At 45.6% G+C, this 22978-nt stretch overlaps 1 protein-coding gene across 2 annotated transcripts in view; it reads left to right on the top strand.

Annotated features, from left to right (window-relative positions):
- The window catches only part of Syt9 (synaptotagmin 9), a 178689-nt gene that overhangs the window by 31476 nt on the left and 124235 nt on the right, over positions 1–22978 (top strand). For both annotated transcript variants that reach the window (XR_007830934.1, XM_051149171.1), the window contains exon 2: positions 16874–17225. Coding sequence is in view for 1 of the 2 variants with exons in the window: in XM_051149171.1 (XP_051005128.1) it covers positions 16874–17225 (352 nt within the window). In the remaining variant the exon portion in view is untranslated. The remainder of the gene's footprint in view (positions 1–16873; positions 17226–22978) is intronic.

The following is a 22978-nucleotide window of genomic DNA, read 5'->3' on the forward strand; positions in this document are numbered from 1 at the left end:
ATGTCGGCTTACAGCTAAAGTTCTGCCCACTGCCTGTTATGTGGAATGCCTGCACCTCATCGAGGGCAGACCTTGCAAGAACATTGTGAGAATAGCTGGCATCCTTGTACCTTCCCGTTAGTCTCAGGAATAGTATTGAAATCTTAGCCATTTCTTCTTTTCCTGCTTGGTGCTCCTTACAACAGTTGCTATATTTCTTCATCTTATCGTGGTCACTCACTTAGTAATACTGCTAGGAAAATGAGTGATTGGAAAGATACTGCCTGCATTTCAGTAGCATTAAATATGGCTAAAGGGAGACTGATTTCACATCGTGCCATTTATGGAGAAAAGGTGGTAATGAAATACACAGCTTGTAACCAGTTATCAGTGGGCCATGTCTGCTTCTGGCACAGGCAGCTCCATAACCTACAAGTATGGCTGGAGGCCACACTGGAAGGGTCAGGTTGGGATGTTGTCTAGCTGGTAGCCGTGCACTAGGGTTAAAGCCAAATGGGGAAAGTGCAGAGCAATGTGAAAGGAATCTCCTGCCCTTAGCCTCTGGGAAATCTCTGAGGGCTAGTTCTTCCAAGGCGAGTCTTGACCACGGAAACAAGGCTCTTGGAAGACATCTGCTGTCCATAAAGGCTTCCGCTGAAGATATCATTCCTCTAGCATCTTCTGAAGACGTCACAGTACCTCCAGTAACATAGCATCTTCTTGAGAGATGATTCGCATAGTGCGTTGCGAACTAGGTTTAAGAAATTATCTCCATCTCCATGGCCCATGGCCCTCGGGTTATTGCTACACGAAGCATTAAGCATCTGGCAAAGAGTGAATTGTTGTATCATTTCCAGTCATGAGAATGAGTAAATTTATTGTTGCAGATGGAGGCTCATGTGGCCTAGTCTGGCTGTGAACTTGCTACAAAGCCCTGGCTGTCCTCAGACTTGCAATCTTACTCTCTCCGCCTCCCAGCTGACTGTGGGGTTTTGGGCATATATCACCATCTCCAATCTGAACAGGTGATCGTAATGATGGATATATATATATATAGTCAAACTTGTACAGAATTTTTTGAAGTTTCTTTCCCATAGACACATTTTTAATGGAGTAAGAATAGCTACAAAGTAGAAATTCTGTACAGCTTATAATTTTATCACCTATCAAACAAGAGCGTGTCTTGTGAACTGATGCCATGCTGGGGTGTAGAGATATGTTAGAAATGGAAATTTTCACTCTTGTTTGAGAAGATGAGGCCTGGAAGGCTCTTCCATCTGAGTATGCTTTGTCTGGTGTGGTAGGGCTCTCGAGATAGAATACAGCTTCCTTGATGTTATCTAGGTGGCTGGTGCTAGGGCCCCGGATAGAAAATAGCCAGTTCTTCAGTGAAATAGTCTGGGTCTTGGTAGACGCTGGCAGCGTGATCAAACTGGGTAATTTGTGGGAAGCTTAGTATGAGGACTCTGCAGTGTTAAGGTCGGGAATCAAGGGACCCACTGAGGGATAATGAGTTCTCCGGAGCTGTCACGCCTGTGTATAGAGCAGAACCTACAAGAGCTATGGCTAAGGCGGCAGGACACACATGACATGATGGCAAGAAGAAGGCAGCTGAGGGGGTGAATATCTTAGCTGGCCTCTTCCCCCAGCCGTCTAGTTTCCCATTAGGACTTCCTGTTGGCTAAAGCTAACTGGAGCAAAAGGCATGGGGAGCCTGGGATGCAGTTTAGAGGGGTCAGGCTGGGATGACTGGAAGCTGTGAGGAGAGTGGAGGTCTGTGTGATAGTGATGGTGGAATTTCCAGTGTCTCCCATTGAAGTGTGAGGACAGGGTTTCCTTAGCAGCTGTTACAAGAGGGCCTTTGAATAGAAAGAACGCCATGTACAAATGAGGAGTCACGTGATTATAGGATGTGTTTTTAAGTTTGTACTTTGAAAGAACACAATATTTGGCGACCAGAACTGTGAGGCAGCTAAAGCCTGAATAGCCTTCAGTTACTTACGCGTAAAATCCATTGGCTCCTGGTCTCCCAGGGCCCCGGGACTCACCAGGGGCTGCTCTTCCAAGAATTAGGAAGCTCTGAAGGAGTTTAAGTCAAGCCCACATTCAATCTCCACATTGTTTCCTCCTAACTCCCCGTCCCATGGCGCTCCATTCATACTAACAGAAGCTGTGGGTTGTCCAGACACACCAGCAGAGCCCCAGCCAGCGGAAAGCAAGGACATAGTGTACTCTCAGCCACGCCAGATGCCTTGAGGCAAGTCTCTGCTCGGAAAGTGTCCACCTGGGTCTGAAGAAGGACCCAAAGGGAAAGAATGCTTAATTCTGGAATCTAAAACGAAAACAAACACCGCAGGGCCACGCCGTGCCCTGTGCAGGTAGGCAGGTGCCAGATAGAAGCTGAAGGCAGGACTGAGTCTGAGCTTTCTGAGCAAGCCATCCTCTCGCTTGCTGAGTGGCGAAAGGCTGAGAGAAGTGGTCGTGTTCGTTTAGGGAAGCTTCGGTCCTCAGGCAGATCCAAAGAGGGGAAGCATTCCCTCGGCAGACTTCAGTTTATGAGATGCTTCTAAATACTAGTTTGGAACGGTGCTTGTCAGCAACCTTTTGATCTTGTTTCCCAGTGTAGATGAGAGATTTGAACAAAAATTGGATCAAAGCGAGAGCCGATTCCGGCCTAGCAGAGGATCCTGACTGAAAAAGCTTGGGAAAAGGTCCAGTGGGAGCTATGAATTATTGCACCAACGCAGAAGGCCCCAACTTCAAAGAAATGTCAGGGAACAGAATGGAAGCGCTGTGGTGAGCTGCTGTGCAGGGACAGGTGTGCAGCCAGGCGAAGAGGACCTTCTCCCCAGGGGCGGAGAAGTGAGGAATAGCTGTATGCTATTGGAGGCAGCCAGCAGTTGCTGAGTGACAGCTGCATATCCCGCCTCTGGGTACATGCTCGCTCCTCACCATTAGCGTTCTAGGACACTGGTGGGCAGGGGTGGGCCTGCACCTTCCTGGGGACACACCAAGGAAGGCTGTTGACCCCTTCAGCCTGTCCTTTTGTCACCACCTGTTCTTAAATTGTGTTTCAAGATGCTTCCTCCCCAGCCCTCAGGCAGATGTCCCCTTCTGTCTCGGATCATCTACATATCAATAAGTCTAGCCCAGCTGAATGTTTCTGTTTGTTCTACATGGGCCAGATTCCCAGTATGCACACAACATAGGAATTGGGCATGGCGGTGCAAATCTGCAATCCCAGCAGAGGTAGGTGGATGGGTTGTGAGTTCAGTGACGGGGCCTAACTACATAGTCCTATGCCAGCCAGAACGTCTCATCTAGACTCCGTCTCAAAAAACTCAGAAGCAGAAATGAAGGAGTTATTGTAGATTCTACAAGCATTTCCTTCCAACTAGGTGAGGGGCTAAGGTGTTATAAGTAGAGCCCCCCCACACACACACACACCACACCCCAGCCAAATAATGTCTAAAGCAAGTACAAACAGGGTAGAAACACAAAAGGGAAAGACCTTGGTGGCCAAGCCTTCTTGTTACAGACAGTAGGACAGCAGGCTTTGGGAGCGAGGCATTACAAACACAGGTGCTGCAGTCCAGCCACAAGTGCCTGCAGCCGCAGCCCATGTGTAGCCCCATTTGGCCGAGGCAGAGGCGGCAATGTCAGTGTGAGGAAGAGCTGGTCACACCCATGAAACAACACTTTGCAAATTAAAGGTGCAAAAGAACATGTCTCCCTGTGCTAATTTTAGGCCAACTGCTTAGCTACACAGGCACAATCATTTGGGCAGCCTTCTAAGGAAAGACTCTGTGGACCTGGTCTGGTTACAGATAGACCATGCTCTGCATTAATAACAGGAGGGAGGGCAAAAGCAGTTGACGCCATTTGCCTGAGTCCATGTTCTAAGCCATTTTCCTCACGGGCTTCTTAGAGTTAAGGCAGCTGTGTGCTGTTTACCTGGCTTAGTACCTTAATAATGGGCCCCCCGTAGGCCCTCGTTAATGCTCCTTAATCCTTGCAATTTTCACCGTGAGCCAGTGCTAAGAGAATCTCATGTCTGCTGCAGGAATAAAAAGCAGGAATGGCCATAAATTGTAGCCTCCACTTGGATAGCACTCTGACTTCTGGTTGTAATGGGAACTATTATGATGACTTGCGCCCTGGATAGCGACGGTCCTTTGAGCTCAAGGTCAGCTGTCAGGTTTCACAAGACCCACTTAATGTGTGAGAGTCATGCCCAGGTCCTTTAGGACAGATGCAGACACCGTAGCGAGGCAAAGACTTAGCCGTGGTCACAGTGGTGCATAAATGGTGCAAGGCCAGGTCTAGGTTTCTTAAATATGAAAGCTCTTTCCTGGCCACCTGTGTGTGGGGGGTTTGAATGCTTGGTTCCCAGTTGGCAGACTGTTGAGGAAGGATTCTGATGCCGCCTGTTTAGAGAAGGCCTGTCACTGGGGGGTGGGCTTTGAGGTTCCCAAAGCCTCCTCCAGGCCCCAGTCTCTTGCTCTGTGCCTCCTGCTTGTGGATCAGACGTGAGCTGTCACCTAACGCTCTAGCCTCACGCCTGCCTGACTCCACAGTCCACACCATGACCGCCGTAGATTTACCTGACTCCACAGCCCCCACCATGATTTGCTCTCTGAAACTGTAAGCAAGCCCCCCAATTAAAGGATTTCTTCTATAAGTTGCCTTGTTCATGGTGTCTCGTCACAACAAAAGATCAGTAACTAAGACACACCGTACAACCTGCACAGCCACAGTAGGAAGCCCTGGCCGTTATTTTCTCCTGGTGATCTTTTAAAAACATAATCAGATGACCTGGATTTGCTCTTATTTGAGAAGTGGGTATGTGTAGGACTTGGCTTATTGGTCTTAGTCAGTCTAGAGTGCTGTAGCAGAAAACAACAGACTGGTAGGTTATTCATGATGAACCACAATGCCCCTCAGTTCTAGGCCCAGAAGCCCTAGACCAGAGAGCCTGCAGGGTTGGTGTGTGGTGAGGGTCTGCTTCCTTGTCCACAAATGGCTGTCTTATAGATGAAAGGAGGGAGGAACCTCTCTCTGTGTGTGTTTTGGGGGATGGGGTGCAGAGTATTCTGTTACGAGGGGACTAATCTTCACATCTTCAAAGGCTACACCCTCTGGTACCATCACCATTACGATTGGAGTTAGGATTTTAATACATAGATTCTTTTTTATTTTTGTTTTTTGTTTTTGCAATAGGGTCTTCCATGGCTCAGGCTGATTTGAAGTTTCTGTGTAACCAAAGATGACTTTGAATTCCTAATCCACCTGCTTCCTGCCCACCCCCCTGCCCCACTTGGGATGGTATATGAATTTTGAGAAGAGAGAACCATGTGGCCTATGGTATTACATTTCTGGTCTTCTATAATTCATATCCTTCTCACTTGCAAAGCACATTTATTGCATTTCCAAAGCCCCCAATTTTCAACCTATTTGGGTGTTAATTCTGAAGTCTAAAAATGCAGAATGTCATCTACCTGTTGCTTAATCATTTACAGGTAGGACTCAGGTGGTAACTCACTCCGAGGCGCACGGCCCTTGCTGTTGTGAACCAATGAAACCAAGCATCATAAGGCTCCAAAATGTAGTGATAGAACAAAAATAGGGTAGGAAAGCACAGTGCAGCACAATATAGCACAGAGACGTCCGTTCCAAAAGGAGGAGACAGAGAAGAAAAGGCATCAAATCCCAGCTAAGCACAAACTACAAGGTAAAACTCCATGAGATGTTAAGATTCACAGAGAATCTGCTTTGGTTAGATTTTCTTTCCTTCAGGCATACTGTGCTAAGGTCTGGGTATGCAGGAAGCCCCAGGGGTATCCGTCTCTTCTGGGCACATGAAACCTTTTCCCCAGTTTTGCTAAGCGTGCCTTGTATTCCCGGGGTTCTTCCAGCTCCCCCCTTACCCATGTGTCTCTGGGTGGAGGCCATTTGACTTATCAAAAGCAAGATTTTGACTCCCATCTTGAACGCTGAGGTTTGGCTTAGCCATCTTTGTCTTCTCCAGAGCCATCCTTCCCTGGCCCCATAAGACTAACTCTGTGGTCTTGTCCCATCATTTCTTCTCATCTCGTCTGCCTTCTGTCTTAGTCTGTGACTCTTCAATCTACTAATTCCTTGTTCATGGCTTGCTTAGCCGCACCCACTGTGTCCTCAACATGCTTTCTTATTTTCTGCCACGTGGAAAGACTAAGAATTGTCCAAATCTAGGCTTCATCCCGACTGGCTATCATTCACTAATGATGGTGTGTACACTCCCAGCTGCCCCGCCCAGCTGTGGACCCAGTGTTCTCCAATAACTACCGTCCTGGCAGTCACTGTGTACAACAGTGGCACAAATGTTAAGGGAGCAGCCAGTCGCTTTTTCATTTGATTTAAGGTCCTCTCCACAAGACGGAATCAGTACCTGACACCGAGTGAGGCTAAGAACCTGTGGCTAAATAAACCCTGCTATTATTATTCTGCTAGGTAGACATAAAATGACCCCTAGTGACTTGCATCTCTCAATCCTCAGCAAAGAAACTTTTTATCACAGTAAATAGTAATTAATCTAGACACCTACAACTGTTCAGTGTACAGAGAATAAGAGACACTGGAATGCTCATTCCTAAATGGGATGTCTATACCGTTACCCTCAAGTCTCAGGGGTCTGAGGGCGTTAAAAGGTCACTAAGAGCCAGAGGTGGTAGATGACTTAAAGAGTGTTTTCCAGACCACAACAGGGCAGCATAATGCCCGTGTGAACCCACAGTGATTGTGATAGCAGTCACAAGGCCTACACAAGCTCCAGCCAGACAAAAATCCCAGCATGGAGGAAGATAGGTGGCCATGAAGTCCCTCCCAATCTTATGAACTATTGCAGTGTGAGTGCTGTTGGGAAAATCAAAGGCGGTTTCCTTCAATGGAGTGGCACCCAGTGTCTCAGCCACACTCCAAAGCAGACACCATTCCTAGGGGGAGTTGGCCAACACAAACTGGACTTTATGGGTTTACAAGAAGAGAGTGTGAGAGTGAGAAAGATGAAGTTGAGTGGGTAAGGAGGTGAGGGAGGAGTTGGGAGAAGGGGATGAATATAACCAAAATACATTGTGTGGAATTCTCAAAGGATAGAGACGTTACCTTAAACAAGAATGTTCCAAATCTTGAAGTTGTAGCTTCTCTTTGCTTAGTAACTTTGTCTTCAGGCGATTTCTATTATTTCTCTTACCCTTTAGCCAGGAAGAGCCATGCCTTCGATGCTTTACTTAGAAATAGCCAGAGCTAAATATCTCATTTTGTTGTTTGCAAGTTCTGTCCTCCACAAAGCCATCTTACATTCTTTACACCACACAAGGACCATCCTCACGGCCATCAGAGACATCATGAGAAAAGTCTTTACCTCCGTGGGTCTGCCGGCAGTCTGGTCATGTCACCTAGGGATTCAGCAAGAAGAGCCTTTGAACAGCAATCTTTTTCTCAGTTGTCATCAGAATCACCCTAACAGTCCATTCGTAGATCTTTTTAAGCACCCGTGTCAGACCTCTGCAGTACCCACCTGCTGCAGGACCCACCCGATGCAGGACCCACCTGATGCAGGACCCACCTGATGCAGGACCCACCCGCTGCAGGACCCACCTGCTGCAGGACCCACCCGCTGCAGGACCCACCCGATGCAGGACCCACCCGATGCAGGACCCACCCGCTGCACAGTTCCATCACTTTCATTTCTAGATACCAACTTCTGCCTTAGTGTTTGGGGGAGTCATCTCTAAATCCCAGGTTTGGTTCCATATCCTGACTTGCAGCATCTAGGAATGCCTTGAACTGGTGCTACTACTACAGGAATTCTCCTGGCAAGTAGTTTTTTTTTAAGAACAAGGGCTGGTTTTCTTTTACTCTTCTGGTTTAGTCCTTAACATATATCAGTCGTGTGAGGGAAGCGCCTCTGTGGTCCTCAACAATCACTAGCTACTGACCGGGCTCTCAGTGTGTCTTGGTAGCTGGACCACCTCATAAAGTCCTTACTGTTTAACTGCAGTGATCACTCACTGGTGGCAATAATAGGTCTGAACACGGAGCCACCTTGAGACATATCTAGAAAAAATAATCTATACTGATTTAGCACTACTAACTTTCCTTTTAAAAAAGAATGTTGGCTGTGTTTGTGTATGGTGTGTGTGTGTGTGTGTGTGTGTGTGTGTGTGTGTGTGTGTGTGTGTGTAGGCTAGAGCAGGGTGTCTTTTATCACTCTCTGCCTTTTTCCTTTAAGACAGGGTCTCTCACTGAGCCTGAAGCTCACTGTTGTGGATAGATTGGCTGGCCACTGAGCTCCTGAGATCCACATTTCTCTGTTTCCTGAAACTGGGTTTCTACAATCCCAGCTGTAGCCATATCCAGAATTTTTTACATGGATATTGGGGATTTTAACTCGAGTCCCATTGCTTACACAGCACTCTTATCCCCCTGCCCCGCTCCCCCCACACCCCCCACCCCCCATCCCCAGCACGAGGAATTGTCTGAGTACTCAGTACAGACAACTCCAAGATGGAGAGACCAACAATATTACTATGACAAATGAAGGTAAAGAGAACTTAACCAAAGGTTATAAAACAGTGTTGAGATGGAAATAACTTTTGTTGTTGCTGCTTTGAGTCCGGGTCTCGCGCAGCTCAGACTGCCCTTGAATTTGCTGTGTGGTGAAGGGTGGCCTTGAACTTCTGATTCTCCTGCCTCGGCTTCCCAAGTGCTGGGCTTACAGGAGTATGCTGCCACACCCACTTCAGAGGCGCATATCTGGACGGTGACTTGCAAGTGTGCTCCTAACTGCTGTGCTGTGGTGTCTACTATGTAATTACACAGCAGTGCCTTTGCATGATTGCATTTTCTAGACAAGTTCAATCATTTTAACATCAAGGCATTTAATTTTAACCTGGAATCTATTTCATGTGTCTTCTCCAGGGTGCTGTTCCGAAGATGCCCTGGAGCCTACTGAGGTGCAGAGGAGAGTTCCTCTGCACTGCGTATCTCCAGAGGGTTGTGATGTTTGAAAGCAACATTCTCCCTTCTTCTCTTGTCTCCTCTTCACTTATGTTGGAATAGACTGCTTTGAGAAGAGTTTTAGGCTCACAGTAACATTATCTCTTTAAACTGTAACAGTATTAAAAAAAAGTCCATTGCATGAAATATATATATATATAATGAAGTGTTAAATGTAGCTGCATGAAAGGGATGTTGATAAAGGAATTCTTACATTAAATATGATGCTAAGGATTCAGTCTACTACAGAATGTCCTCGGCTCTGTTCACTGAAACTCTTAACATCTCATCATCAGAGCTGTCTGGTCTTGCCTATTTCCTTTATCTAATTACGTTACCACATACCCTGCAAGGCACCATGTGATGTCTTCAAGTTCTTCGTGGCCTGATTTCTTAACAGAATTTCCTGGTGTTATCTGTATTAGGTCCTCAAGACATAATCGTCTTAGGGTCAGGAAAGCATCGTGTCTTCTAAAAGCACTCTCTCGCTCTCTCTCACTCTCTCTCTCTCTCTCTCTCTCTCTCTCTCTCTCTCTCTCTCTCTCGCTCTCTCTCACGCTCTCTCTCTCTCTCTCTCTCTCTTTCTCTCTCTCTCACACACACACACACACACACACACAGAGGAATTAACATGTAGGGGTTAATCACTCATTGTGATCAGTAAGCTATGTGTATCTAAGTCATCTAAGATTTGAGATGCTTGTTAAAAATACAGATTTTGGACCCCCTCCAAGGCCTATTAAATATGAATGTCTAAGGTTAACAATCACAGATGAACATTTTCCTCCATCAAAGCATTTTTACATTTTTATGTTCCTTTAGGAACTCGCCAAACATTCAATAGTAGAGAGAATGATATTATGAAGTCCACATGTCAAAACTCAGTAATCAAATCCTAGCCAACGCTTGTTGGTCTGTAATTTGAAGCCAATTCCAGGCTTTGCATCGGCCAGAATGGTTCCACACCTGCCTCCGACACAATCATAATACAATGATCATGCTTATGAGTTACTAATAACCCCCAGTATTGCTAGATTTCCAGTGTTATACATTTGCTAACTGGCTAGTATACCGTATGCTCAATCCAATCCCTGCTGCAGGCAGGGCTGTCTCTTCTCTGGACTGTTGCCCAGTTCCTGTGCTGTGGTTTTCTTTTACAGGTCTCTTGCATTAAATGAAAATTTCTCTGTATATATGTTTCATTTTCATTTCTTACGCTGATCCGTAAGGGCCGTGGATGCATGGAAGTAGCCTCTCTGACATGTTTTAAAAGTATTTTTGAACCCCCTTACACACTTAATATTTCATATTTCAGAAATGTCATGTATTTCCTTGTATATAGTTTCTTGTAAATCTGATTATGGTTCTAATTTCTTAGTATTTTGATGTGTGTGTGTGTGTGTGTGTGTATGTGTGTGTGTGTGTGTGTTAGCATGCGTATAGCCCATGGGTTGATGTTAGTTGTTTACTTTCTTAGTGTTTCAATAAGTGTGTGTGCGTGCGTGGCGTGCGTGCGTGCGTGCGTGCGTGCGTGCATGTGTGTAGCCCATAGGCTGATGTTGGTTGTCTTCTGCTATTGCTCTCCACCTTATGTTTGAGGCAGGTTCTCTCCTGACCTGGTGTGCACTGATTCCACCAAGCTCCCTGCCTAGTAAGCTCTGGGGATCTGACTGTCCTTGCATCATCCCCTCAGTGTTAGGGATACTGATGCACATGACCACATGCAGCCTTTACATGTATGTTGAGGTTCCGTACTTAGGGCCTTATGCATAACAGGAAGTTTACTCACTGAGTCATCTCTTCAACTCCCCTGTCTTTATTATTTTTATCTCAACTTATCTTTTTTTTTTTTTCTTCAGTTTTTCGAGACAAGGTTTCTCTGTGTAGCCTTGGCTGTCACTTTGTAGACCAGGCTGGCTTCGAACTAACCATGACCCTCCTGCCTCTGCCTCCCAAGTGCTGGAGTTAAAGGCGTGCACCACCACACCCAGCTATTTTTTAAATTTCACAATAAAAGCATCTAAGATCATAGCACTGTATTCTAGATGCCGGGAGGCTCTCTACCCACTTGTCCTTCAGTTTTAAGGAACTTAAATATTTCCCCGCCCTGCGTTTTCTATGTTTTAGTCTTTCAGTAGTTTTAAATATTGAGGGCGAAATACCCTCTATGGTTGCTTATATTTCTGAGTTAGGATTTTGTTGTTGCTGGTTTAGGTTTACCTTCAACCATGTTCCTTAGCTGTTGTGTTCCTGAATTGCTCTATTTGGGGAATTGTCTTACTTTTATTCCCAGGTCTGACGGGACCCTCAGGGCCCTCTTTGCTGATACTGCTTCATCCACGCTTTTTAATTTACACTGTTATCTCATAAATCTCATTACAGACATGGGTTGTCCCTTGCTTTAACTTGGTTCACGTCATGGGCCATTTATCCTGATGCCTCGGGTAGGCTGGTGTCCTTTGCGGTGCTGTTCTTCCTGTTTGCTTCCATTCATTGTTCCTTCTGGCCTGTGGTGGTCGGGTGAGAGTGGCCCCATAGGCTCATCTGTTTGTGGAAGATTAGACGGTGTGTCACTCGGTGACAGGCTTTGTGTTTCACCCAGCAACAGAGCGGCAGCTATGACAATGGCTCTTGTTTCTCAGTCCATACACAACTCGTAGATGAATTGGCTTTTTTCTTCAGTTAACAGTAGTTTCTACTTTTTACATTTTTGTAGCTGTCCTTTAACACTTGTATGCTGGGATGCTGTGTTTGCTACAACATTTGTCTGGTGTGCAGGGACACACCACTGCAGTACACCATGTGTGGTGGTTAAGTTGCAGGGCTTTGCATTTCGTATCTCCACCCTTGAGAAAATGCCACCTAGATCTTACTGCACGTGCTTACACAGCCCCTTGCCTGTATCACTTCCAGCCTTCAGAAAACTGCAGGGTTTGCCTCTTTCGTGCCCCGAACCATCATCCGAGGTTTTTTGTTTTGTTTTGTTTTGTTTTTGTTTTTTTTGGTTTTTTTTTTGTTTTTTTGTTTTTTTTTTTGACCCATGGACAAAAGGACCAATTCTATTCTTATTCTTTAGAAAACTCATCTCATTATATTTTATTACCAATATTATTTTCCATCTTTACTTTAAAATATGCCCAAATGCCAATGAATATGTGTAATGAACATATTTATAAGTTAAAGCTTATAAAGCAAATTACCATATACCTACCCCCCTAACTTGAGAAAGAAACTATCTCTTTAAAAAGTTCTCTGATTCTGTGCTGACTACTCTAGCCCCACAGCCCTTTGCTAAGGTCAAGTTAGAAGGAGATGGGAGTGGAGTTAGAGATTCGTCCTTCTCTTTGGTAAGAGAGAAAAGTACATGTAATGGACACTGGAGCCTGGTGAGGTCACGCGGGCCACCGCTGCTCTCTGACATCCTGCCTGGTGTTCTGAAGCACTGCAACCTCACCTGTTGTCTTTGTGTAAATATGAGAAATTTACTCTTGCTGTTTGTAATGACTGTGTGTGCGACACACACACACACACACACACACACACACACACACACACACACACACACACACGCCCCTATAAGGCTGTGAATCCATAAGATTGTAGCAAGCTCCAGGGCTTCTAGGGCCACAGCCCTACCTTCTATAATTCAGGGTTTACATAGCAAGCGGCTACAGAGCTTCCCGGATGAGTTTCATCATTACCAAGTGGCCATATCTATGCCAGGAATTCCCTGAAATGCTTGGCATTCAGTGTTTAGGGAGGCAAGCTTTCTCCTCTCATGGTGCTCGCTCCATGACTGGACTTCTGAGCAAGCTGGTTTTTGGAAAGTATAGCCTAGAATTCATTCAGCAAGATGGAAATGTTATGAACTGGGTCAGAGGCCAGATGACTGCTAGTGAAAGAGGGTGCGGGCTTTGTGTTATTTGACATGTTGTCTATGCCCAGGGGAATCCTGAGAGGTTGTGTGCTAAGACAAATGAGCTCAGGGCTCACATGGGATTTATTTATTTATTTATTTAATTAGTTATACACAGTATTTTTCACTATGTAGCCTTGGCTGCCCCAAAACCTGCCGTAAAGACCCGGCTAGTATGTAACTATGATGTTCCTTTTGCCTCTGCCTCCTGAGGCCAGAAAGTAGATGCATGTGTCACTATACCTGGCCTGTCATGTTGAATTCATTTTTAATCTTGTGTGTGTGTGTGCGCGCGCGCGCGCGCACGTGTGTGCCCTTATGTGAATATGTATGCATATGTGCATATGCATGTGTGTAGAGACCAGAAGAAGGTGTCATGTCTTCTATTACTCTCCATCTATTCCTTTCTGGCAGTCTCTCCCCAAACCTGGGTATCATGTTTTCTCAGCAAGTAAGGAAGCCCCCCAAATGATACTCCTATTTCGGCTCCCTCAGAACTGGATGAGAGATGAGTATAGGATGCCTGGCTTCTTATATGTGTGTCGAGATCCAAAATCTTGTCCTCATGACTGCAAAACAAACATCTTCATTGTTGAGCTATTCTTCCAGCACCACACGAAATTCCTACGTCCTGTGTCTTGTTTACCCTGGATAATCCAGGGTTAATAATCTTTTTAAAAATTAATTAATTTATTTATTCACTTTACATCCCGATTGTAACCCCTCTCTCATCTCCTCCCGGTCCCTCCCTTTCTCTATCTTCATCCATTCCCCTGTCTCCTACTCCTCAGAAAAGTGGACCCCACCCCCCCCCCCCCACCCCAACATCAGCACATCAAGTCTCATGAGGACTGAGCTCATCCTCTTCCCCTATGGCTTGGAGAGGCAGCCCAGCCAGGGGAGGAGTGATTGAAAAGCAGGAAAAAGGGTCCATGTTGGAGACAGCCCATGCTCCCCTTACTGGGGGGGTCCACATGAAGACCAAGCTGTCCATTGGCTGCATCTGTGAAGGGGCTTAGGTCCAGTCCATGCATGGTCTTTGGTTGGATGCTTCAGTCTCTGCAGGTCCCCCTGGGCCCTGGCTCATTGTCTCTGTTGGTCTTCTTGTGGAGCTCCTGTCCTCTCTGGGTTCTCCTATCCTCCCCCTGACACTTCCACAAGACTTCCTATACATTCCCCAATGCTTGGCTGTGAGTCTCAGCATCTGTTTGAATCTACTGCTAGGTGGAGCCTCTCAGAAGACAGCTATGATGGGCTCCTGTCAGCAAGTATAGCAGAGTGTCCTTGTCTGTGTTGGGGGTTGGCTCTCTCCCATGGGTAGGGGAGGGTCTCAGCTTGGACCAGGCATTAGTTGAGCATTCCTTCAATCTCTGCTCTATTTTTATCCTTGCACATTTTGTAGGCAGGGTAAATTTTGGGTCAAAGTTTTTGCGGGTGGGTTAGTGTTTCCCTTCCTCCACTAGTCCTGTCTAGTTAGAGAGTGCCCTCTTCAGATTCCGTGCCCCCTGCTACTAGGAGTCTCAGCTTGAGTCACCCCATATCCTTCCAGAGACTTAGGTCTGGAAGGGTTTAGGTCTCCAGCTTGTCACAGACATCCCCTCCCCCACAGTTTCTCTTCTCTCTGCAGCCCTCTGTAGCTACCTCCCACCCCCCCATCCCCTCACCCCTGCACCCTGTCTTATCACCACCCTCTTCTTCCTTGTCCCTCTCTCCAACCACTTCCACTGTCTATTGTATTTTCCTTTCTGAGTGAGATTTAAGTGTCCTCCCTATCTTAGGGATCTATGAAGCAAGATGCCCAATACCTTTTACTTTGCCTCGACTGGCTATACAACCTACCCATCCCCCAAAACTACCCCATCTTTCTACCTGGGGATTTTTTTCCCCCGGGGGTGGGGGTGGGGCGGGGCGTACCAAACAATCCTTAAGCTCACTCTGTAGCCAGGGAGGACTTTGAACTCCTGATCCTCCTGCCTCTACCATCCTGGATTGCAAGCATGTGCCGCCATGAGCTATGCAGTGCTGGAGATCTTGTCCTGGACCTCACATACCAGGCAGGCATTCTGCCATCGAAGCTACATCCCCAGCCCTGTGCCTGGGAGTTTTCATTCTTGGTTTGATTAGCGGCCCTTTACTGGTTTGTCTTAAGTGTTTGGCACTGGCTGGCTTTTCTACAACAATTCCAGAAGCTCCTTGGTGTTGCTTAGTGATGATGCTTTTCTTTTTAGGAAATTGATTACCTTGTTTCAGTGAGAGTTTGAGCTCAATCACAGCACCAGAACAGGAATCTCACTGTTACAAGCAGAAGTGTTATACTGTTTGACTACAACACAAATTGGCTGGGAGGCATGGGGTATCCATTTGATCCACCAGCAGCCTGGCAGCTGGTTCCTCTCAAGAACAGTTCCCACGATGAAACTATTAACATTTCGAAACAATAATCAAAGTCATGGTAAAAGACGTGCCTGGTAGCTGGTCAGCTTTATTCAGTCGATGAGTGGTGTAGGTCATATCAGGAATATAACTTGCCACAAATCAGAACAGTTGTGAGCACTGACTTTTTTTTTTTTGATTTCTCCAGAATGTGAACCTACGAAGGTATGAAGTCCGTCCTCCCACTGTGTCTCCAAAGCCTATCGTAGTCTGTCACATAATGGAAATTCAGAATATTCTAGTGGGAGCATTGCAGGTTTTAAAAGTGACCAGTAGAGGAAAAACCTGGGGAGAGTTTTGGGGTTCTGGAACACAGAGTGGACATGTAGGACCATCCTTTAAAGTAATGGTGTCAGGCATGCTTCAGTCTCTCTGACCCTGTCTAGAGGCAGGAACCTGGATGAGACTGCATTCTGCCTTGAAAGATATGAGCATAGGTATGGGATACTGCGCAGCTGTGGTACTGTGGTCCCAGCTATGGAATACTGTGTGGCCGTGGTACTGTGGTCCTACCTTTAAAATACTGCATGGCCATGGTCCTGTGGGCCACATACAGTCTCCACCTTTCCCTGCTGTACCGCCTTGTCCTCGCCCCTTCATGGCATGGCTGCAGACCTCCATGGTGGCATCAGCACCAGCTTCAGTTTAGGATTTTCTAATGGCAACTGAAGCCCGTGCTTTCTCCCTTGCTGTCTGTTGAACTGCTGCTGGTAAATGTTCCCTGTAGCTGCATTCGAGTCAGTGATGGACTGGAGTGGGTGAAGGAGCCTGGGACCGGCACGTCTTGGGTGAGGTGGGATAGCTCTGTTGTGCACAGCTCCCCTCCAGCAGCTTACCCTATGGCCCTCGCTGTGGTAAGTGGCTTGAAGACGCATCACATATTGACATTTCTCCAACTTTACTTGCCTGTGTTTTGTTTCACCTAAAAACAAAAACAAAAACAAAACAAAACAAAAAAACTCTTGTTTTTGAATAGATGCCCCAGGATATACTACTGGGGAAATTGAAACTGTGCCAGTGTCTGGCTTCTGAAGACCTAATTGGTAGGTATTCATGAGGCTACAACGCTCACTAAACACATGAACTTAGACCCTGAAAACCTTCACAGAAAGAAAATGTGGTTTAATTCCTAAATTGAATGGCTCTTTGACATGACAGGGTGATTTTTAAAAGACAGGCAAAAGTTACCTTCCCGGAAAACTTTAATGATAGGTGCTTCCTGTCGGCTAGAGTCTCGTTTGACTTGCAGGGGGCACTCAGCGTCTCCTTAAGTACATGGTGGTTTGTTGTCTCTAACCCCAGCTTGCATGCATTGTAGTCTTTCCTCCCTTTGCTCTTGGAGCCTCTGGCGTATGTCTGAGTCCTTATTGTCAGGTACCCACTTCAGCATCTCCCAGCCTGTCCTTCAGAACGAGTGAATGAGATGGTCGTTCTGCCTGGACTGCACAGCGGGCGGCTCTGAGAGACAACATCGCGCTGAATTTTTCTTCTTCCTCTTCTTCTTTGCAGATATCTCTGTGAGCCTGCTAACCCTTGTGGTTACCGCCTGTGGTCTTGCCCTCTTTGGTGTCTCTCTCTTCGTGTCTTGGAAACTGTGCTGGGTTCCGTGGCGAGAGCGAGGCCTGTTTTCTGGTAGCAAAGACAACAACCAAGAGCCTCTTAACTACACAGACACAGAAACAAATGAGCAGGAGAACAGCGAGGACTTCCTAGACCCACCCACGCCCTGCCCCGACTCCTCCATGAAGATCAGCCACACGTCCCCTGACATTCCCCTCTCCACCCAGCCCGGTGGCCAAGAGAACTGTGCCCATGCCGTCCGTGTGCAGCGACAAGTCACGGAACCAACGCCATCGGTTCGGTCAGTAATGCCTCTTCCCCTATGAATTCAAGGCAGGGACCACCCTACCCCCTTTCTTGCCAGCGATGTTCTCGACTAGCTGAGGGTCAGATCGCCATCTAGATGGCCACTTGGTCCCAGAAAAATAAAAATGGGGGAAACTCTGGCCCAATGCTTTGCTTAGTTTCCATGGAGTCCATAAAAGTTATGGCTAACATTACTCCCACATCATATGTTTATTATTTTTGTGTAATTTTACTGTTCTGACATGGGTATTATTATTTTCATTTTAGAGTAGATCTTTAGAGATTAAGAAGGAGGAACAGTGGTATGTACCCAGGTCAGGATCTGGATACCACAATCTGACTTTTAGCTACTTTTCTTTTTTTCTTTCTATTGTTTTCTTTGTTTTTATTTTGTTTTGTTTTTGTTTTATTTTATTTTATTTTATTTTTGAGACAGGATTTCTCTGTGTAGGCTTGGCTGTCCTGGACTCAAATGCTAGGATTAAAGCCGTGCACCACCATGCCCGGCTTAGCTACTTTTCTTATGGTCTCCTCCTAAAGCCATACAATTCCTGATCTATCCTGGCATCCTTTAGATGTCACACTATAACCGGAGGTCTTGGTCTACCCTCAAGCTTTGTAATAATTGCAGACTACTAGGAGTGGGGCTTCTATTGTCCGGATGCTGTGTGTTCTTAAGCAGTAGATGAATAACAGTGATTAAAAGTCTGTGTGGGCCAGGCTGTGAAGAACTGCTTTATTGACCTATGTGGCATTGAACAAGTTACATAGCCTCCAGATGTGTCCGTTTCAGCTTCTCTAGTAGCTGAATGGTACCACATGCTGCCACAGACTGCACTGGCAACACTGGCCTCTGCCTTCCACATCACTGTTTTCACCGCCACTGTCACTGGAAGCATAGCTCTCCCAGGATGCTCAGGCTCTACACTGAGCGGGAGGCACATCTTCTCCGAAACACCACGGCTCTGCAGAGGTAAATTTGAATCTAAGCAACCAGTTCTAACCACTGGATAGAAAACCTAATTTTTGGTAAGAGATTTTAGGGAAAAAGACACAGGAATCAACCTTTCTTAAATGAAAAGATTACCTTGAGTGATAGCCAAGGGAATAACATGTACAGTTATTTATTTTTAAAATATGAACATAGTTTGGATATTTTTAGAAATATCTTTCTATTCTCTAGAAACAAGAATAGTAATGACGTTTATCCTAGCCTGCTCTCATTCCCCTTAAGTGTGATAGAATATGACAGTATATAGTTTGATTTTTTTTTTCCAGAAACTTATTTTAGCATTATTTCCAGTTCTGTATTAAAGAGCAAAACTTAAAATAATCCTCCTTAAGGAAGTGGCTGGTTGTTTGCCATTTGATTTATAAGAAATCCTCAGATTTTATTACAAGGATTTCTCTTCTGATAACTAGAGTCGATGCCACCCTGGCATTCACACAGTGTGACTGGTTTGTAATGCGATCTTTTTAGTGTCCCCAAGACCTGGTGCTTTTCATGTGTGTCGCTGCTCCAGATTGTTTCACACTTGGTTCTATCGGCATCCAGCTGCTCCTGTCTGGATTCTCACAGGTGCAGAGTGATAAAAAATGCTCTTATTAGTCGCCTGCTCTTCTTACTGGCCTGTACCTGCATATATGTTATGTATGGCTGAGTGAGTAGCTTGGTGTTCTTTTGGAAATCTTAACAGTTGGTGTGGAGAGTGTCTCTGACTCTTTTGCCTTGTGAGACCCTTTCTCCCTGCTAGGTTGCCTTGTGCAGTCTTGGTGTGATGGTATGTGCCTGGTATTATTGTAGTTTGTTGTGCTGTGTTTGGTTGATGTCCCTGGGTGGTGTGCTCTTTTCTGAGGGGAGGCAGTATGGGCACACGGGGTGGGGTGGGGTCGTAGCATCTGGGGGGAAAGGGGCAACAGGGGCAGAGGAGAGACTAGGGGAGGAAAAGGAGGGGAAACTGCACTTGGGATATAACATATGATAAAAGATTTTTTTGAAGTTCTTATTAGATTTAATCTGTGCATCCTGCCCTATATAACTCTAGCAAACTATCGATGATTTCTCTGTAATTATAACAGGGTTTATCATAGAAAATATTTAGATAGACTGTATATAAAGAAATGTGTTTAAAAGAGAAAATCCCATTTGTGGAAATTGGTAAAAGAAATTAAAAAAAAAAGAAGAATAAAAGACTAATCCCTCTAAAGTGCATTTTATATTCAGATTATTTTAGATTTGAAGATATGCAATTAAATTATCTTTGAAACGGTGAAAATTGGGTTCAGTTAACAGCTGGACTGCCATTAGCAATTTAAATGCTTTTCGGCTGCATTTGACCCAGTATTAACAATTTTGCATTGTTATACATTTAAAACACTCATACCTAAATTACTACTGACATAATTCCATGGGTTCTTTCTGGAAATACATATCTTTTTCTAGCAGTATATCATACCGTGATCCTCAAATGTATTAGCAAGTATGTTGGAAGAATGTGGAGGGTGGGGTGGGGTGGGGAGTAGATGGAAGGAGAGCATGCCGTGGGAGCTCTTTCCCTGGGGGGAGTTGTCAACCAGCTCTCTCCTTATGCAACACCGCCAACAAGCCAAGGTATAATCCCATCCTTGTCTCACGTGGGAAAACAAGGTTAGTTACAGGAGCATGGGTAACCCCGCTGCAGCTGCAGCAGCAGCAGCAGCAAGTCTCACTCTGGCATCTACAAGGACATCCATAAGTACATAGCGGGAGCTTTCCTGCACCACTGCCTCAGGTAACCTGCCATAGTCTGCATTCCCTCATACTCCTAGGACCCATGAGGTCACGGGGAATTAGATCAGATTGTATACAAATGGCCAGAAGTTGCAGGGGGAGGGGCAGGAACCTTAGGCAAGGGTCCAATGCCCTTTCTTCACCTCTCCTTCAATGAGGGAACCCCAATAGTTAAGGAGCTCCATTTTAGGGAACTTTTACAAGTAATGACACCTGCTCTGATGAAGATGATGTCTTTATATGCTTGAAGGACCCTACTGTACTTCAACACAGACCCCCCCCACACACACACACACCACACACACACACACACACACACACACACACACACACACACACACACACACACACACAAACACACACTTCTTTATTTGTTGAAGACTGTTATTTTCTTACAGCTCTAGGGACCAAATCTAGGAGCCTGGAAATGCTGGGCACCGCTCTGTTACTGAGCTACATCACTGAGCTATATCCACAGCCTTCTAAATTATTTGTAACATTCTTTGTTGAAGTACCATGGTTGCAGAGGTAGGTAGGGGTGGGCTCTGCTGAGATGGCCCAGAACCTTCGTCCCTTCTTGTTTTTGCCCTCTGCCTTCATCCCCTTGTGTCTTTTGCTTTCTCCCTGTCTTTTTGGTTCCATCCTGCCACTGTTATTTCTTGTGGCGTGATGTCCAGGGCGGATCCTAAGCCCCGTGCACACAGACAGCCAGTGCCCAGGGCACTCTCCTTGTCACCATGGTTGGCGTGGCTTCTGCTGGCATGTTTACGTAGGAGATCACCACCTCACCTGGCTTCTCCTCCCTGGGGATTTTGGGATCACCCCTTTGCCATTGGATGATGAGCTATGCTTCATCTTCTAAGACTGTTGCTCGTCAGCATGGCGTCTGCTGTTCCCACAAGGCCAAGCATGTTAAAATTCTGCATCTTGTTAATTCAGTTGCTGCTGCAACAACCCAAATTTTTCTGTTACTTTTTTTTCCAAGTAGGTAAGACTTTTCTTGAAGTGTTGACCATATATGTTAGGAATGTGGATGTCTTACTTTCCTCAGAATTTTACAATATCAGAGCTTTCTAAGAAAGCTCGAATGTATGAAATTCCCTAGATCCTCAAAGTAGAAGGAAGCCAAAATGCTATATACTCCATTTCTTGAGTCATGCCCCCATCATAAAGGCCCAAGCTTTTTAAAGCCTCCAGTGTCTTGCCTAACACTTTGCACTTACAACAACTGAACTGGTCACACCGTAACTCCTCATCAGCTCTGTGAAGGCCCCTCATCTGTCAGCATAGCTTTTCTCCCTGCCAGGGCCTTCGTGGTACACAGCTCTAGAGGTTACTGTTCACTTGGACTCAGTAGCAAGCTCTCTCCACTTACCTCCCCGGCTCCCTCCAGTAATGAGCTTGTTCTTGCCTAGCCAGAGTCCTTGACACGGCTGTTCCCCTAGCCAGGGATGCTTTTCCTTCTACTCCAGCCCCTCCTGTGTGCCTTTGCACCACTAATGTCCTAGCTTAAATGTCTCTGCTCAGGGGGCTCAGACACTCCACGAGAAGGATGTGTTCTAGACTCTTCCGCAGTTGTTCTCAACCTGTGGGTTGCAACCCCTCTAGGGAACTAAACAAGCTTTCCACAGGATTTGCATACAAGAGATGTTACATATCAGATATTTCCATTATGGTTTATATAATAGTAGCAAAATGACAGTTATGAAGTAGCAGCAAAATAATTTTATGGTTGGGGGTCACCACAACATAAGGAGCTGTTTAAAGGGCCACGGCGTTAGGAAGGTTCAGATCCACTGCTCTGCTGCCTCCTATTCTCATTTCTCCTTTTGCTTTTATTCCTTTGTAACATTCAATTCTGTTTCCAATTTGTTTGTTTAGCACCTGTACTTTTCCTCTAGACTGTTCTGTGATATATATATATATTTTTTTTCCTTTTCTATATCTACGCCTTGGTACAGCTCCAGGAATAGCAGACTTTTTCTATGAATAGCTGACAGAGTACACTGGCCAGTAGCAGGCCCCATTTCTCTTATTCTCTGACAACGATGGCAAAAGGTCAGAATTATAGATACATTGGTTCTATAATGGTGTGAGGCTGACGGGAAGTCATTCACCTTGGCATCCACACTTATTAAGAGCCGCCCATGTAGACCTTTGACCTTATCTCTGAAGTAAGCAATCCACGGAGTCCTGGAAACACACTGACAGGAACTGAAGTTGAAGCCAACCATCAGCCTTCGCATTTGGATCCCTTTGTTGGCTGCCACCCCAGTAAAGAGTACGGAGGCCAATGTTGTCATAAGTCTATGTAGCATTCTTATTTCTGTGGCTGGGATAAAACCCAGAGGCCCACACATGCTAGGCAAATGCTCTATCACTGGCTTGTCTCCTCAGCCCTGAGTGGCATGTTTCTATTAAGCCCTGTTTTTGTACTGAAAGCAAAAAGGGTTTGTATTACTCTTAACAGATATTTCTTTAGATTTTAATAAGTGGACAAGTCTGAAACTGGAAGCTGCTTAGAACCCTGAATTCCCATGCAACCCTGACAAGTATTTAATTATGAGAAGCGGTTACATCTATGGCAGTGATGTATTTACTCCAAACCTGCATATAAACATCTGCTGTGTGAAAAATTCTATAGTGGGTACTAATATTTTTTTAAGCAGTCAAAGAAAAAATAACCCTCTGCTCAAAGGACCCAAAGAAGAGCACCAGTCACACAGGTGGAAACAAGTCTGTCTCAGAGGTTAGTCTGTTAGAAATTTGTAACATCTTAAAAGAAGACAAGAAAAGAAATATGAAACATCTGTTGGATCCATGAACACGGGGCATGGGGGAAAAATTCAGGCCTGCAGTGGTGACGGCATGTGTAATCTGGGTGCAATTGGAAATGGAAAGAGATGGTTGATCAAAGATACTTAAGTAAGAGAAATGTATGTGAAAACAGCACCAAGGTTTCAAGCCTGAGTGACTTG

Source organism: Acomys russatus, chromosome 7 (assembly GCF_903995435.1).
Source record: "Acomys russatus chromosome 7, mAcoRus1.1, whole genome shotgun sequence".
NCBI classification, from domain to species: Eukaryota; Metazoa; Chordata; class Mammalia; order Rodentia; family Muridae; genus Acomys; species Acomys russatus.